Source organism: Dreissena polymorpha, chromosome 6 (assembly GCF_020536995.1).
Source record: "Dreissena polymorpha isolate Duluth1 chromosome 6, UMN_Dpol_1.0, whole genome shotgun sequence".
Lineage (NCBI taxonomy): Eukaryota > Metazoa > Mollusca > Bivalvia > Myida > Dreissenidae > Dreissena > Dreissena polymorpha.
In genome coordinates, this window is record NC_068360.1 from 11,432,485 (window position 1) to 11,449,290 (window position 16,806).

The following is a 16,806-nucleotide window of genomic DNA, read 5'->3' on the forward strand; positions in this document are numbered from 1 at the left end:
GTGACCTTGACCTTTGACCTTGTGACCTCAAAATCAATAGGGGTCATCTGCAAGTCATGATCAATCTACCTATGAAGTTTCATGATCCTAGGCGTATGCGTTCTTGAGTTATCATCCGAAAACCATTTTACTATTTCGGGTCACCGTGACCTTGACCTTTGACCTAGTGACCTCAAAATCAATAGGGGTCATCTGCGAGTCATGATCAATCTACCCATGAAGTTTCATGATCTTAGGCGTATGCGTTCTTGAGTTATCATCCGAAAACCATTTTACAATTTCGGGTCACCGTGACCTTGACCTTTGACCTAGTGACCTCAAAATTATTAGGGGTCATCTGTGAGTCATGATCAATGTACCTATGAAGTTTCATGATCCTAGGCCCAAGCGTTCTTGAGTTATCGTCTGACAACCACCTGGTGGACGGACCGACAGACCGACATGAGCAAAGCAATATACCCCCTCTTCTTCGAAGGGGGGGATAAAAATAGTAAAAAGGAAAAGTCATTAAAAATATCATATTACACCCAAATGTTCTCTAAACTATGGCGTGAAAGAAAATATTAACGGAAATGTACATTACAGTAACCAGTCAACTAAGTATCACATGAAGGGACACCTAAAATACCACATGTCAAGAAGCAGTTTTCTAAATATCTTGTCATAAGTTTTGTGACACAAAAATCCAAATACTCAGACATAAACAACATAAAAAATAAGTATAATTTTCCAACTATCAAGACTATTGCCAAGCAATATATGTCCCCTACCGGCTCCACCATTGTCAGATTTTTTTTATTTGTTGCCAAAGTAACCAGAATTTTTGACGAAGGAACAAAATGAAATGACGTGCATAATGTCCTTATTGCCATCTATCCATGTTTCAAGTTTCATGAAAAAATATTAAGAACTTTAAAAGCTATCTAGCAGGATCCAGAAAAGTGTGACAGACTCACTGACTGACAGACTAACGGACACACAGAGCGCATACCATAAGTCCCCTCTGGTGAAACCGGTAGGGGTCAATAAATATTTATGTCCTACCTTGCACTTAAATTTCATTTACCCTAGGTCTAAATTATAATTCTAATTTCAATTTTACATCAAACAAACACAGTTATTGATAGACAAAGAAAAATAATTTTATATAACAAATTATTAGAAAAAGAAGCTTCCTTAAATGTACAATACAGTTCTTCAAATACATGCCAACACTCGGCTGGTTTTTCCCAAACATCAGTACAAAAAGTAATTTTGTAATTTGTAATCACCCAAATATGTCTCCATGTGGTAAACATTTCTCTGACTGTATGACTGCACTCGTACCTTTTGTTTGGAATCCAGTGTTGAGTGTTTTCTGTCCCCAACCCTCAACAGCTCATGAAGAGTGTCAATGTTCCTCATGAACTTGTCCAGTTCTCTAAAAAATAAGGAAAGAATTATGCTACATTTTTATGTCTGAGTCCTGGGTAGAACCAGTACATATTTTGAGTCTGGGTCCTGGGTAGAACCATGCAGTACATATTTTGAGACTGTGTTCTGGGTAGAACCATGCAGTACATATTTTGAGTCTGGGTCCTGGGTAGAACCATTACATATTAGATATATACAACATTCTCAAGGGTGACACCTAATCTCAAAACCACTTTCATGTGTTTGTCTTTAACTGGAACATCCTGGTAAACACTGGCTGTCATATTTAACAAACTAACTAATACGTTATTGAGCCTTGTTCTGGGAAGTAGGGTTTAATGCATTTGCATAAATTGTCTTCCAAGATAAGCCTGAGAAGTCTAATAAAGGACGACACTTTCTGCTTTAATGGCACTTTTCCTACAAAGGAAGTCTCTTATGGACAAAAATCCAGTTAAGGCGGGAAATGACATGCCTAATTTGCCAAAGAACTGCACAGGTTAATATGAAATGACACTACGCACATGAATTAAGACCCATCTTCCCAGAAAGCAGGTCAATTGTTTTTTCACATGAAACAGAATATTGTAGAAAACCAAGTATAAATAAAGAACACAATTTATACATGTTATGTATGCTAACGAAATTAATGACTATCAGAACAGTTATAACAAGCTATAATAACATAAAGTAAAGCTGGTTTTTTGTCATAATTAAAGACTGCAGTAAATCAAAGAAGCAAAGTTTTTGTTCTTGGAATGGTATTTATTTATATTATATAATACATTATATGGACTTAATTCTTAAGTGAATATTAAAAAATAATAGGCCACTGGGCTTAATGCATGTGTGTTAAGTGTCATCCCAAATTAGCCTTAGCAGTCTGCGCAGGCTCATGCAGTCTGCACAGGCTCATGCAGTCTGTGTAGGCTCATGCAGTCTGCACAGGCTCATGCAGTCTGCAAAGGCTCACCAGGGTCATAACTTTCCGCTTTTATGTTCAAAGGAAGTCTCTTCTTAGCCAAAATCCAGTCTATGCAGTAAGGCAGTCCCTAGGACTTAACATTACACCCAAAAACACAGCTCATTTCATAGCTCAGTGACTACAGGCTCTACTGGGTTACCTCCTGAGTCCATCAGCAGTGGACTCGAGTAGCTTTGTGAACTCGTGCAGTTCTGAGTCCCCGGCATTCAGAGAGGCAGAGTCCTTTGACACACCATGGTCTATGTAGTCCTTCAAGGCCTGCTTGAACTTGGCTTCACATCTGAAAGGTCAACAATGTCGGGTCAAAGTGCAATCATGCAATAAATTAACATTTAAAGGCTCAAGTTTTAAAAGACACAGACTTATTCAATGATCATTTTTAGTGTGGAATATAAATCCTTAATAAGTCTCAAATAACAATTTGTTGCAGTTTTACCATTCAAATTTCTGCTTATGCTGCTCTTTTTTAGATATTGTTTGGCCATATGTAAATGAGTTTTGTACCATGTGTCATTATTAGATTTTTCATAAAGAATTATTACGGGGAAAGCAATACAATGCATACATTTCCAACTACAAGAAAGTAACAGCTCAATATCAATATGCTACTATAAATACAAAAATACAAATACTTTTTTCATCACCATATATGGGTATTTCAGAGTTAAATTGAGCCACAATTTGGGAAAAAGGACTTTATGCAAGTGCTTTAGGGCTTGTCCCAAATAAGCCTGTGCAGTAAACTCAGGATAATCAGGGGCAATAATTTTCGCCTACACTGGATTTTTGTGTTAAAAACAGACATCCGTTAATCGCAAAACCCCATAAAAGCAGAAAGTGTCGTCCTTGATTTGCTTGTGCAGACAGCACAGGCTAATCTGGAACGTCACTTCACGCACATGCATTAAGCCCAGTTTTCACAGAATGAGGCTCAATTGTAAATCTTGTACACACAATTTAACCCTTTCAGTGCGGGAACCGAATTTTGAAGGCCTTTGCAAACAGTTTGGATCCAGATGAGACGCCACAGAACGTGGCATCTCATCAGGATCCAAACTGTTTGCTATTCTGATAGTATTCTTTGAAAAAAATCGAAGAAAATGCTAATTTTAGAAATTCAGCAGACAACATTTTAGCAGAAGACAAATTTCCCAGCATGCAAAGGGTAAATACAGACAAAAGATGTACATACCTACAACAAAAGTTTTATAATATATGTAAGCAAATTTGTTGCTATAGTGCTAGCAATATTAAATCGTATGAATTGTAAAATGAATGTATGTTTCATAACTTCATGTATGCTGTACTCAAATAGCTGCACTTAAATATTCTGTAAATAACATGCGTTCATGTATGCATGTTGTATCTTATGGAAAGAATAGTTTATGTTCCCCTCCAATACATGTTCTTAAAATACTATGTTTAATAAATGCTTGTATGTATGTGTGCATGTCTGTAATATCTTACGAAGAAAATAAAAAACTTGTTAGTTTTTTTATTATCTTGTACACACTGTGACAGATCAAGTTGTGTGAATCTTTTCTGGAGATCTAGTTTGTCATGGTCCGCATGACCGTTGGATTTGCGCTCTTTCTGGCCAGGAGGGGGACTTCTGAGAGGAGGCATCTCAACAAAGTCTTCGTCTTCATCCTCCTCATCTTCCTCGTCATCCTCATCATCTGAAATATTGTGTTCATTTTAGCAACATTTTGGGAAAACTGGGCTTAATGCATGAGGGTAAAGAAAAGTCCTAAACAAGCTTTTGCAGTAAGTTTATCAAGGACAAAACTTTCCACTTTATGCCATTTTTCTAAAAAGTAAGTATTTTCTGAACGAAAATCCAGACTAATCAGGTTAATCTGGGACAAAACTTTATTCATATGCATCAGACCCAGCTTTACCATAACGCAGCTCATTTTGAAAACCACGACCACACAGCTTATCATGGGTGCCAAAAGGTACAAAATCTTATATTTAATCCTTTACCACTTAGATAAACATTTTGACATATTTGTTGTCCAAAAATCCAATAATATTAAAGACCTTTATTACAAGACTCAAGTTTACAAGGCTTCATTTCCAACCCTAACATACTGATGAGCAGCAAACAGCATAATACCTGAACAGACTGCAAATTACTCGCAGGTTTTATGCTGGTTGCATAAAGCTTTTTCTCTTTGCTTCTTAGCAGTAAAGGGATCATTCGTTTTGGAAAGAGTAAGAAAGACATAACATGGATGCAGCATTCCCTACCTGAGAGAGTGACATCTTCTGAGGAGCCATCTGGTGGTACAGGGTGCACCAAGGCACAAATCAGGCCATTGTTCTCCTTCTTCTTGATGTAGTCTGCTATCAGCTCTGTCAGGTCGTTGTAACCTCGCTGAATAGTACCTCCTTCTGACTGCAATCACAAACCATGCACACTGTATAATAGGTTTGCTGTGTCTTCTTGTTTGCCTTAGGAAGATAATCTAAGGATTTGTCATCAATTCAGTGCACTATGCTACCATGAAAGTCTATTTTACATTATGCTACCATGAAAGTCTATTTTACATCAACACTTTACTATGTGACTATTATATAAGACATCACACTTTGGATGGACATAAATTTACATTTATTTCATGTCCCTGTTGCATTTTTCATTTGTATTTATCTGTCTATACCTTAAGTATAATAAACATTTTTCCATCACTTTTTTCGTAACAGTGATGTAATTTTATCATTATAGTTGTAATGTTAAAATGCTTTCATGCACACATGGGCATAGTTTCATTTTGTTAGAATTAAAGATAAAATCCAATTAACATCAAGTTTTGTAGCAAATCCATTAAAACAAGAGTTCCGCTGTCCGATTCATATGCCCCCCAAACAGAGCTTTGAACTAGTGACCCTAATTTCAAAAGAAATCATCTACTGTCCAAGGCCAATGCACATGTGAAGTATCAAGCCAATCAGTCAATTTGTTGATGAGTTATTGATCAGAAACAATTTTCACACTTATTGTGACAGCGACTTTGACCTCTGACTTAGTGACCTTAATTGCAATAGGGGTAATCTATTGTCCAAGGCCAATTCACATGGGAGGTATCTAGCCAATCCGTTTATTCATTGAAAAGTTATTGATCAGAAAGGATTTTCCAACTTATTGCGACAGTGACCATGACCTTTGATCTAGTGATCCCAATTTCAATAAGGGTCATCTACTTTCCAATTCCAATGCACCTGGGAAGTATCAAGCCAATCGGTCAATTTGTTGACCAGTCATTGATCGGAAATGATTTTCCCACTTATTGTGACAGTGACCTTGACCTTTGACCTAATGACCCAATTTTCAATAGGGGTGATCTACTCAGGTTAAGGCCAATAAACATGCAAAGTATCAAGCAAATCGGTCAATACGTTGATGAGTTATTGATCGGAACCAATTTCCCCACTTATTGTGACAGTGACCTTGACCTTTCACCAAGTAACCCCAATTTCAATAGGGGTCATCTACTGTACAAGGCCTATGCACATGTGAAATATCAAGCCAATCAGTCAATTTGTTGACAATTTATTGATTGGAAACGATTTTCACACTTATTGTGATAGTGACCTTAACCTTTGACCTTGTGACCCCAATTACTATAGAAGTCATCTACTGTCCAAGGCCAATGCACATGTTAAGTATCAAGCCAATGGGTCAGTTGGTTAACAAATTATTGATTGGAAATGATTTTCACACTTAGTGAGATAGCGACCTTGACCTTTGACCTGGTGACCCCAATTTCAATGGGGTCTTCTACTGTCCAAGGCCAATGCACATGTGAAGTATCAAGCCAATTGGTCAATTCGTTGACAAGTTATTGATCGGAAACGAACTGGTCTACCGACAGACTGACTGACATACAGACCGACATCCAGCAAAACAATATACCACCTCTTCTTCGTAGGGGGGCATAATGAAGCAATATTATAAGTTTAAGTATCTACTTTACTTTTACTTTCCAAAATATATTAAATACTAAAGGTAAAACTGCATACAATGCATTATTGAAAAAAGACAATTTATTAAAATATTGCATTAAGCCAAGTTTCCCTACAGTGAGGCTCCTATGGATACCAACTTGTGGCTACAATGTAAGCTATTCTTGTAAGTTACCTGAACATGCAGCTTGCAGTCTGGGCCAGGTAGAACCCTGTACTGATGCACCTTGGATTGCATTCTGTAAACAGTGCAACAATCCATAGATGATATCTTGTGCACAATGAAAAGCATCCTTTAAAAATCAAAGAAATCAAAACTTGGATTGCCACCTGCAAAGAATTAAAACAAGAGGGCCAAAATGGCCCTAGTTCGCTCACCTGAGAGGAGTGGGTTCATTCAATCTTTATCAAACGTCAAATTTGACCTAGATATTGTCCAGACATACATCCTGGTAAAGTTTCATCATTATTGAACCATTATGGAGTGTTTTTGTTTTTGTAAGATATGACCTGGTGACCTATATTTTGAGTTGACCCCCATGACCAAACATCAAACTTTGCTTAAATAAATAGATATTATGACCAAGATTAATAAAATCTGAAACAAAATTGTGACCTCAAGAGAGTTAACAAGGATTTTGTATAATATAATGAAAATTTTGACAATCTATTAGAGACATTATTATTAATTATGCAACTTTGCTCATTATCAAACTTGACGGAGATCTTTCAGCAACTTTGATAAATAATGCTTGAGAAATGTGAATGCTAGAGTGTTTAAAAATGTGGACGGACGGACGGCGGACAAAGACCCATCCTAAAATCTCACCTGAGCAATCAGGTGAGCTAAAAAGTGTTTTGTTCACCGATCTAAGCCATTTTCCAACTTGTCAGAGAAATCAATCGAACAAATGTATTGACTAAGTTTCACGATGATTAGGCAAAAAATGTGACATCTATAGTGTTCACAAGGTTTCTCTCTAGTCATATAAGGAAAACTGCCCCACCACCCCCCACCCCTAATGGCCATATTTGCTGACCGATTGGGATCATTTGCGAACTCATCTGAGATATATATAAAACCAATCTTTTCACCAAGTTTCATGATGATTGGGCAAAAAATGTGACTTCTAGAGTATTCACAAGCTTTAATTTTTTACTATATAAACATAAGAAAACTGGCCCCCCCCCATTAGCCATGTTATTCAACGGACCTGAACCATTTTCAAACTAAACTCTCGTATCTAGGAAACAAATGTTCTGACCAAATTTCATTAAAATTGTGCCAAAAATGTGACTTCTATAGTGTTCACATGTTTTCACTTCATACATAATAATTATAGAGAAAAATGCCCCGCCCACTGGCGGCCATGTTTTTTCACCAATCTGGACCATTTTCGAACTCGTTCGAGATATCAATAAAACCAATGTTTTGACTAAGTTTCATGATAATTGGGCTAAAATTGTGACTTTTAGAGTGTTTACAAGGTTTCTCTATAGCCAAATAAGGAAAACTGCCCCGCCCACTGGTGGCCATGTTTTTCAATGGACTGGAACCACTAATGAACTCAACCAACATATCATTAAGACAAACATTTTGACAAAGTAACATGAAGATTGGGCATGAAATGTATTTTCTACAGTGTTTACAAGGTTTTTCTTTTTTTTGACCTAGTGACTTAGTTTTTGCCCCGGCATGACCCAGTTTCGAACTCGACAGAGATATCATTGGGACAAAGCTTCTTACCAAGTTTCATGAAAATCCGCCAAAAAATGTGGCCTCTAGAGTGTTTACAAACAAATGTGGACGGACGGACAGACGACGGACAAAGACCGATCACAAAAGCTCACCTTTTTTTTTCAGGTGAGCTAAAAATCAAATATAATGTCATGTGTTTTCCTCACTAACTTTCGAACTAAAATGCTGGAATGTTGGGGGCACTTAGAAATCAAGTTGGCAAAGTACAAAATCTTTAGAACTGGAAAATGTGTGCCTTATTTTAAATCCCAATTACAACAAGATACAAGCATTTACTTTTCATTTATGCATTCCTAATGCAAGTCATATATGCAGATATCCTAGGAAAAACTTGCAAAGATAATAGAGCAATAACCATACCCTTAACCCATTTATGCCTAGCGTCTAGAAAAAAGGCTTTGGCAAACAGCGCAGACCCAGATGAGACGCCGCATGATGCGGAGTCTCATCAGGGTCTGCACTGTTTGCTTAAAGGAATTTCTGTAAGAAATATTCTAAATATAGAAATAAATATACTAGACATCCCTTATTTAGGAAATAAATTGATCCAATTTAGAAGGATGGGAGAGTCCACTAGGCTTAAATGGGTTAAAATCATATACCCTTAGTAATCACTTTTTGAATCAGTTACTTTGCGATACCTATATTAAACTGATACTCCTCTAGTCACATAAACATCCACAGCACACTCTCCATTCACATTTCCAGAATCCAGCACCAACTTGCGTATCTCGCCATACATGCAAGCATTGCACACTTATTGCAGGGGGAATGAAATTTTACAGAAAATTGTTGAGGTACCAGAGAGCTTTGCCAGACAACAGATGTTCTTGACAAAAATCTGGCACTTGCTTCATCCTGGAATCCATTCCCCATAAATCATGAAAAGTAAATCATCTTCAGTAAAACAATTGTCTTAAATATGGCGTTTTAAGAACAATTATTTTAAACAGTATTTCTTTCACTATTTTGGTAAAGAGGTCAGGTCCATTTGAATTCGGAAAAAATCTTGTTGTTGTGACTAAAACTAGGATTTTTTTTAAATATTAACAATGTCATTAATGGCAATGCATATTAATGAATACACTTTAACTCCAATATATTGCGGTCCGTTATAACGCTGTGTCCAATATAACGCGGGGGGTGCTTGGATCCCGTTTTTTCTCCAACCTTCCATTTCTGATTCAAATCCGTGTTATGCAACTTCATGTATTTTTCATAAATTCAAAGAAGCCGGCGATCACAGCTTGATTGCTTTATCCGTCCGTTTAACTGATTTTAATCGATTAGAGGTTAAACGACACTCGACAGCTAATTGGTGTTAATCTGTTGTGTAATGTCAATAAAGGTGTGAAAACTCGCGAGTCGGTGTTTATTACATGTATTCCCTATCAGAGCGGTTCGATGCGCTAATTTCAATAAGGCAAGTGCAAGCGGAATAATTATCAAATTAAAGTTATTTAAAACGATTACCTGTTTATGTTTTGTATTTATCGCGTATTGTATTTCATTGTATAAACTATGGCTGAGTAAGTGTGTTATCGTTTATTATATGCTACACATGCTTGATAAATAAAAATATCTTTGTGTGTGTTTAATGTTTCAGTACGTATACGAAAAATAAATTTAAAAATCCTGACGATTTATTTACATGCTAACGCAGTGTAATAGTTAACAGAGATGCACTTAAATTTTTGCCCGTTATCAGAAAGTCCACGGAAAGCACGTTTTTCACATGCTGCGTATGACGCAATAAAACATTTCTTTGTACATGTATCGTATTGCATTCAATCTAAATTCGCTCGTCCAATAAAAGCTGTGTCCCATAATGCACTGTACTAATTTTTCTGAAAAATGGCGTAGGCATATGAATTTGTTTACGAACTTCGTAAACATATTTCTTGTCATAAATGTTAAACATTATTTTTTCGTAAGTGATGTAATTATATTGGATTATCGGATAAATGTGCACATTAGAAAAGCGGTAGTTATACAGTGTTATCGTTCGATTCCGTTTACATGCATGCATTTGCGGATGACAACACAGCATGACGATACACAGGACCTATATTATAGGCTATAGTCTTTACCTGTTTTTATAGCCCCTAAAATAAATAAGCTCAAAACTTATAACGCTGTCCGTTTATAACGCTGTTGCGTGGCTTGGACCCCGTCATTCGCGTTATATTGGAGTTACAGTGTAATCAGGCAATGACCGTTGAGCTTATTAGCCCTTGAAATCTGTGCTGGAGTGAGCTAGAGGTTTCAGTTAGGGCAATACAATATTCCCTTTCTATATTTTGATAACAGTCTCAGACTGAACACTATAAAGTTACTTCTTCAAATCAAGAATAAAAATATTGTTGAACTTTCTAGAAGTTCCTTTAGGCAAAATCAAAGTTTCAGTGCCCAAACACTGTTAGTTATCTTGACAACATAGTCTAATGCGGCATGAAAAACATCATGATTTTCAGTAAATCATACAAAATTAATATGATCATTTATTACAACCAAAGTTATTGTCAATCTATGCAAGGAATCAGCTGTTGATATAATTATAGCTTAAAAAAAGCTAAATCCACAACAATCTGAAAGTTTGAGTGATTCTTTGAACCCATGATTTTGTGGATAAGGATGCAATTAAAGAATTGGGTTGCAAAAACTCATAAAATAAAACAAGAGGGCAATGATGGCCCTGAATCGCTAACCTGACTAACCTTGCTACATCAACTTAAATTCTATCAGACCCATATACAATCCCAAGCCAGACTTTATCAATCAATACATTCTGACAAAATTACATAAAGACATTATGAAAACTGTGGCCTCTTTTATCTACACAAGGTTTTACTAGAATTGGCCTGGTGACCTAATTTTTGACCCGAGATGACCCATATACAATCCAAAATCAGATATTATCAAGATAAACATTCTGCCCACATCTCATTAAGATTAGCTGAAAACTATGATCTATATTGTCTTCACAAGGTTTTTCTAAGATTTGACCTAGTGACCTAGTTTTTGACCACTGATGACCCAAATACAATCCCAACCCAGATTTCATCAAGATAAACATTCTGACCAAATTTCATAAAGATTGGATGAAAACTGTGACCTCTATTGTCTATACAATGGTTTTTCTATTATTTAACCTAGTGACCTAGTTTTTGACCTAGTGACCTAGTTTTTGACCCCAGATGACCCCAAAAAATCCCAACCCAAATTTCATCAAGATAAACATTCTGACCAAATTTCATAAGGATTGGATGAAAACTGTGACCTCTACTGTCTACACAAACAAATTGTTGACGTTTTCTTCTATTATTTGACCTAGTGACCTAGTTTTTTTTACCTCAGATGACCCAAATACAATCAGAACCCAGATTTCATCAAGATAAACATTCTGACCAAATTTCATAAAGATTGGATGAAAACTGCGACCTCTTTTGTCTACACAAGGTTTTTCTATTATTTGACCTAGTGACCTAGTTTTTTACCCCAGATGACCCAAATACAATCCCTTCCCAGATTTCATCAAGATAAACATTCTGACCAAATTTCATAAAGATTGGATGAAAACTGTAACCTCTACTGTCTACACAAGGTTTTTCTATTATTTGACCTAGTTTTTGACCTAGTGACCTAGTTTTTGACCCCAGATGATCCAAATACAATCCCAACCCAGATTTTATTAAAATAAACATTCTGACAAAATTTCATAAAGATTGGATGAAAACTGCAACCTCTATTGTCTACACAAGAATTGTCTTTTATTTGACCTAGTTTTTGACCTAGTGACCTAGTTTTTGACCCAAGATGACCCAAATACAATCCCAACCCAGATTTCATCAAGATAAACATTCTGACCAAATTACATAAAGATAAGATGAAAACTGTGACCTCTACTGTCTACACAAACAAATTGATGACGGACGGACGCACGCACACACGCACGCACACACAACGGACGCTGGACATCACATGGTCACATAAGCTCACCATGTCACTTTGTGACAGGTGAGCTAAAAACACACAAGAATCCTTCAATGCGATATCTTAAGTGAAATAGATTCCTTGGTATACAAGAAGCCGTAATATAATACCAGTCCATATCTGACAATTCATGTAACAAGTTTAAACACAAAATTCCCCTACAGGTGTAAAATAAGGAAAGTTCTTTGTTTGTTAAGCACGATTTTCTGTACAGCCTGTAACTTGATATTTTCTATCACGCTTTTCATGACCATTTCTCAATCTTAAAAATAACTGATAAAGATAAACATCTTTGGTGTCCTGGCATATCAATTTTTGCAAAACAGTGTGAGTGCAGAAAAGAAAGAAATGATATTGCACCTTAATGTTAGCAGTAAATTTAACCCCAAAAAAGGTTAGCCATAGTACAGTCAATCTTGTGCTTGCGACCACTTGAATTAAGCGACTTTTGTCTTATGCGACCACTTTAAATCCCGCCCCGAGCGTTTTACCTATATTTTCGTGTTGTATTAAGTGACTTTTGTCTTACGCAACCAGTGACCGCTGATTTTAGTGTATTATGATGCCCGAGTCTTGAATTAAGCGACCGCTTTAAGGTAAAAGTGGTAAATCTGTTGACCGTTCAGGGACAAATCAGTGTTGATTGTTTATCTAAGCCGATAAAATAAACGATTACACCTTTGTTTTGATTTCACACCAGCCATTTTCCTTTGTCTCGATGACCGGTTCTGACCAGTGTTAATGCTGACTGCGTATCAATTTTTGGTGTCGAATAATACAGTGAGGTATTGCCAGTTCAGTCTACGGGTTAAAGAGTTTACTATCTGGGACGTTAAGTGACAAATTTGATCGCCGATTTTATTGCAGAAACAATGCGCCAACGCGACAAACATTTTCACAGTGTTCTCGAGAGGTGTAAAACATAAACTATTAATCGGTAACATGTACCGAAATCTGTTCATTACAAAATGTAATTGTTATTATGCTAATTAGTTTGTGTTAGCAAATTTTCCAATCAGGCGTGTTTATTTAGTTTTCAATCAAGGTGTTTTATTTATTTCCCTATGTACCATAATCGAGTCATATATATATATATATATATATATAAGCTTACATGCAGAAATTAAAATGTCAAAACGGAAAGTATTAAATCAGAAAAAATCGGGTATTGGAAGTGTCAAAGAGTAAAAGTGCACGTAAATTTAATCGCGAATGAGTTTGGAGTCGGAAAAACCCATTCTCCGTGCAAACCATTTACATTGTATTTAGAATTAGAGAGAACAAATACAACTTATTTTAGTAAAAAAATGTTTTATTCATTTTATTTATATTTAGATTCATTTGATTACAAAAGCAGAAATACCTGTGTTAAAAGGAGATAATCCGATATCTGGATTTAAAATCAATGGTCTGCATCCATCACAAATGGCCTTTTTTTTATTTAAAGACCATTTTATTAAGAGACCACTTTTGGTTACTCCCTTTAGTGGTCTCTAAATACAAGATTGACTGTAGTTGGATTCAATAAAATATAAACAAGATATGTTTGCATAACATGTTTACCCCCCCCCCCCCCCCCATACACACACACACCATCTCATCTCACCACTTGCATTTGCATTTGTCCCTGCAACCTCAATCTCATAAGAAGTCTTCCTCTCATCCCTAGTAACCATCAAATAACTAATTGCATAATGATGGGTCAAGATTTCATTGAGAAAAAAAATGGTCTGTCATATCATGTTCCTTTGGACCAGTGAATGCTAGCATTGATAGCCAGCTTCTTGTCATATCGAGAAACCATCATACTAAATTCCATGATTGTAGGACAAAAGGTAAACCAGTGTGGTTCAAATTTCATGGTTCAAGCCCATTTGACCTTGACCTTTGACCATGTTAAACACAAAATCAATTAGTCTTTTCCTTTCATCTGAAGGGACAATCATATCAAATGGCAGGATCATAGGCTGATTGCCTGATCATGGGATAAACCTTCCCCTGGGCACCACTTTGAAATGAAATGATCTACTGACCAACAAGCCAACTGTCTGAGGCAGCAACCAACTGACCAAGGCAGCAACCAACTGACAGACATGTGTAAAGCAATACACCTTTACCCCTGCTTCTTCAAAGTGGGCCATCATTAATTGCTAAAGACTATGGACCACACTGATCACGATTACAGTGACTTACAAGAATAGCCATATTCACCCAATAGGATCACCTTTACCACAAAGTTATCCAGGACATATTCATCAACCCCTCTGTGAATACTAAATAAACTTTTTTAAATCATAATATTACAAAGGTATCTAGTACGTTCTTATATTTTGAACTTTACAGGTTTAAAACAAGTAAATATTGCTTGAATTAATATTGTGTGTGCCTTTTATAAGCAGAAAACCAGGATTTCACATATTATATATGAAAAGAAATTTAACTTGAAACAATCAAAGTTAATATTCCCTTAGGTTGTTTCTTTATGAAAATGCTAAAAACCCACATGAATGATAATCAAAGCGAGCCCCTTGGCCTACTTACAGCACACAGAGGACGTACGCTCCAGACAGGGACTCTGAGTCACGCACAAGGAAACTCCCATCATCCTTGGCCTGGGTCAGCAGCACCTCGGCCTGGAAGCGTGTGATCCCCTTGTGAAAGAATGCAACGGACATCCTCGTATGGATGTCACGTAACTGTGGGGGCCTCGTGTACCTGGAATCACAAAGTAGAGAACAATTTTAGGAAAGTTGAGTGTGTCTGTGCGTGTGTGTGTATTTCGAAGTTTATGAGGTGGCTACATAATGTGAGAACCAAGAGTGTGTCAAATCACTCCTACCTAATTAACTATTTGACTTACGAAAGTTGGGATGATTTTTTTTAATAAAGCTCAAATGTTCAGCTATTGTTTTTTACTTAAATATACACTGTAACTCCAACATAGCGCGGTCAATGGGGTCCAAGCCGCGAAACAGCGTTATAACGGATCTGTGTTATAGGTTTTGAGCTCATTTACTGCAGGGCGCTATAAAAAAAACAGGTATAGAATAGCCTATAATATAGGTCATGTATATTGCCATGCTGTGTTGACGCAAATACATGCATATAAACCGAATCGTATCGATAACAGTATACATACCGCTTTTCTTATGTGCACATTTATCCAATAATCCAATGAAATTACAACATCACTTAAAAAATAATAATCTTAAACATTAATGACGATATATGTTTAAGAAATTCGTAAACACAACCGTTCGCATATATGCCATTTTCAGAAGTGTTAAGAGTACAGTGCATTATGGGGCAGAGCTTTCATTAGACGAGCGACTTTAAATTTAGATTGAATGCAATACAACTAATGTACAAAAAATTGTTTTATTGCGTCATACGCATGCAAAAAACGTGTTTCCCAGGGACTTTCTGATACCGCGCGAAAACGAAAGTGAAACTCTGTTAACAATTGCCGGTACACTGCGTTCGCATTTAAATGAATCGTCTGCATTATTTAATTTCTTATACACGAACTGAAAGATTAAATGACATAATACTAGAATGATAATGAAATGACAGAAAAAGTTGTTTTATACAGTAAGCAGTATATTTCACAGCCGCTCATTTAATATAGTCAAACTGCAACCATATCAAAGTAAGAATGTTACAATCGTTTTGAATTACTTGAATTGTATAACTATCCCGCTTGCACTTAACTTATGGAAATTATCGCACTGAACCGCTCTGATGAGGAATACATGTAATAAACACTGACACGCGAGTTTTTCACACCTTTATTGACATTACACAACAGATTAACACCAATTAGCTGTCGGTGTTGTTTAACCTCGAGGCGATTATAATCGGTTAAACGGACGGTTGAATAAAGCAATCAACATGACTGTCACATTCCCGCCATCTTTGCATTGTCTGAAAATACATGAAGTTGCATAATACCGATTTGAATCAGAAATCAAATGGAAGGTTGGAGAAAAAATGGGATCACAGCACCCTCCGCGTTATATTGGATTCAGCGTTATAACGGAGCGCTTTATATTGGAGTTACAGTGTATTTTTATTTTGGTGTGGTCTTGTGTTGTGTGTGAGAAGACAGAGTAGCTGAAAGAAACTCCACCTGTTCAATATTGTGACCACAACCACACTCACATGCTTCCAGGAACAGGGATTAACCCATGTATGCCTAGTGGACTCTCCCTTCCTTCTAAATTGGATCAATTTATTTCCAAAATTAAGGATGTCTAGTATATTTATTTCGATATTTAGAATATTTCTAAGAGAAATTCTTTTAGCAAACAGCGCAGACTCTGATGAGATCTGGGTCTACGCTGTTTGCCAAGGCCTTTTTCTAGACGCTAGGCATAAATGGGTTAAATCCAGGTCACCCACGTGAGAAGCATTGACTGGAGTACTAGGTAAATATAACAATGTTAGATCTAATGAGAAATAACAAGAGAAGTGTTTGTCAAAAACACAATGCCCCCTATTGCGCTGCTATGAAGCCATAAATTTGACCTTTGACCTTGGAAGGATGACCTTGACCTTTCACCACTCAAAACGTGCAGCTCCATGAGATACACATGCATTTTAAATATCAAGTTGCTTTCTTCAATATTGCAAAATTTGACCTTTGACCCTTGAAGGATGACCTTGACCTTTCACCACTCAAAATGTG

General features: G+C 36.5%; 1 protein-coding gene across 5 annotated transcripts in view; it reads right to left on the reverse strand.

The window, feature by feature from the left end:
* Positions 1-16,806, reverse strand: part of LOC127836301 (phosphatidylinositol 3,4,5-trisphosphate 5-phosphatase 2A-like) — a 120,530-nt gene that overhangs the window by 50,091 nt on the left and 53,633 nt on the right. For all 5 annotated transcript variants that reach the window (XM_052362815.1, XM_052362814.1, XM_052362817.1 and 2 more), the window contains 6 exons: positions 14,661-14,834; positions 6,543-6,606; positions 4,652-4,799; positions 3,912-4,077; positions 2,538-2,678; positions 1,327-1,420 (listed from right to left, as the gene is read on the reverse strand). In XM_052362815.1, coding sequence (XP_052218775.1) covers positions 1,327-1,420; positions 2,538-2,678; positions 3,912-4,077; positions 4,652-4,799; positions 6,543-6,606; positions 14,661-14,794 — 747 coding nt within the window. In that variant the 5' untranslated portion in view covers positions 14,795-14,834. The remainder of the gene's footprint in view (positions 1-1,326; positions 1,421-2,537; positions 2,679-3,911; positions 4,078-4,651; positions 4,800-6,542; positions 6,607-14,660; positions 14,835-16,806) is intronic.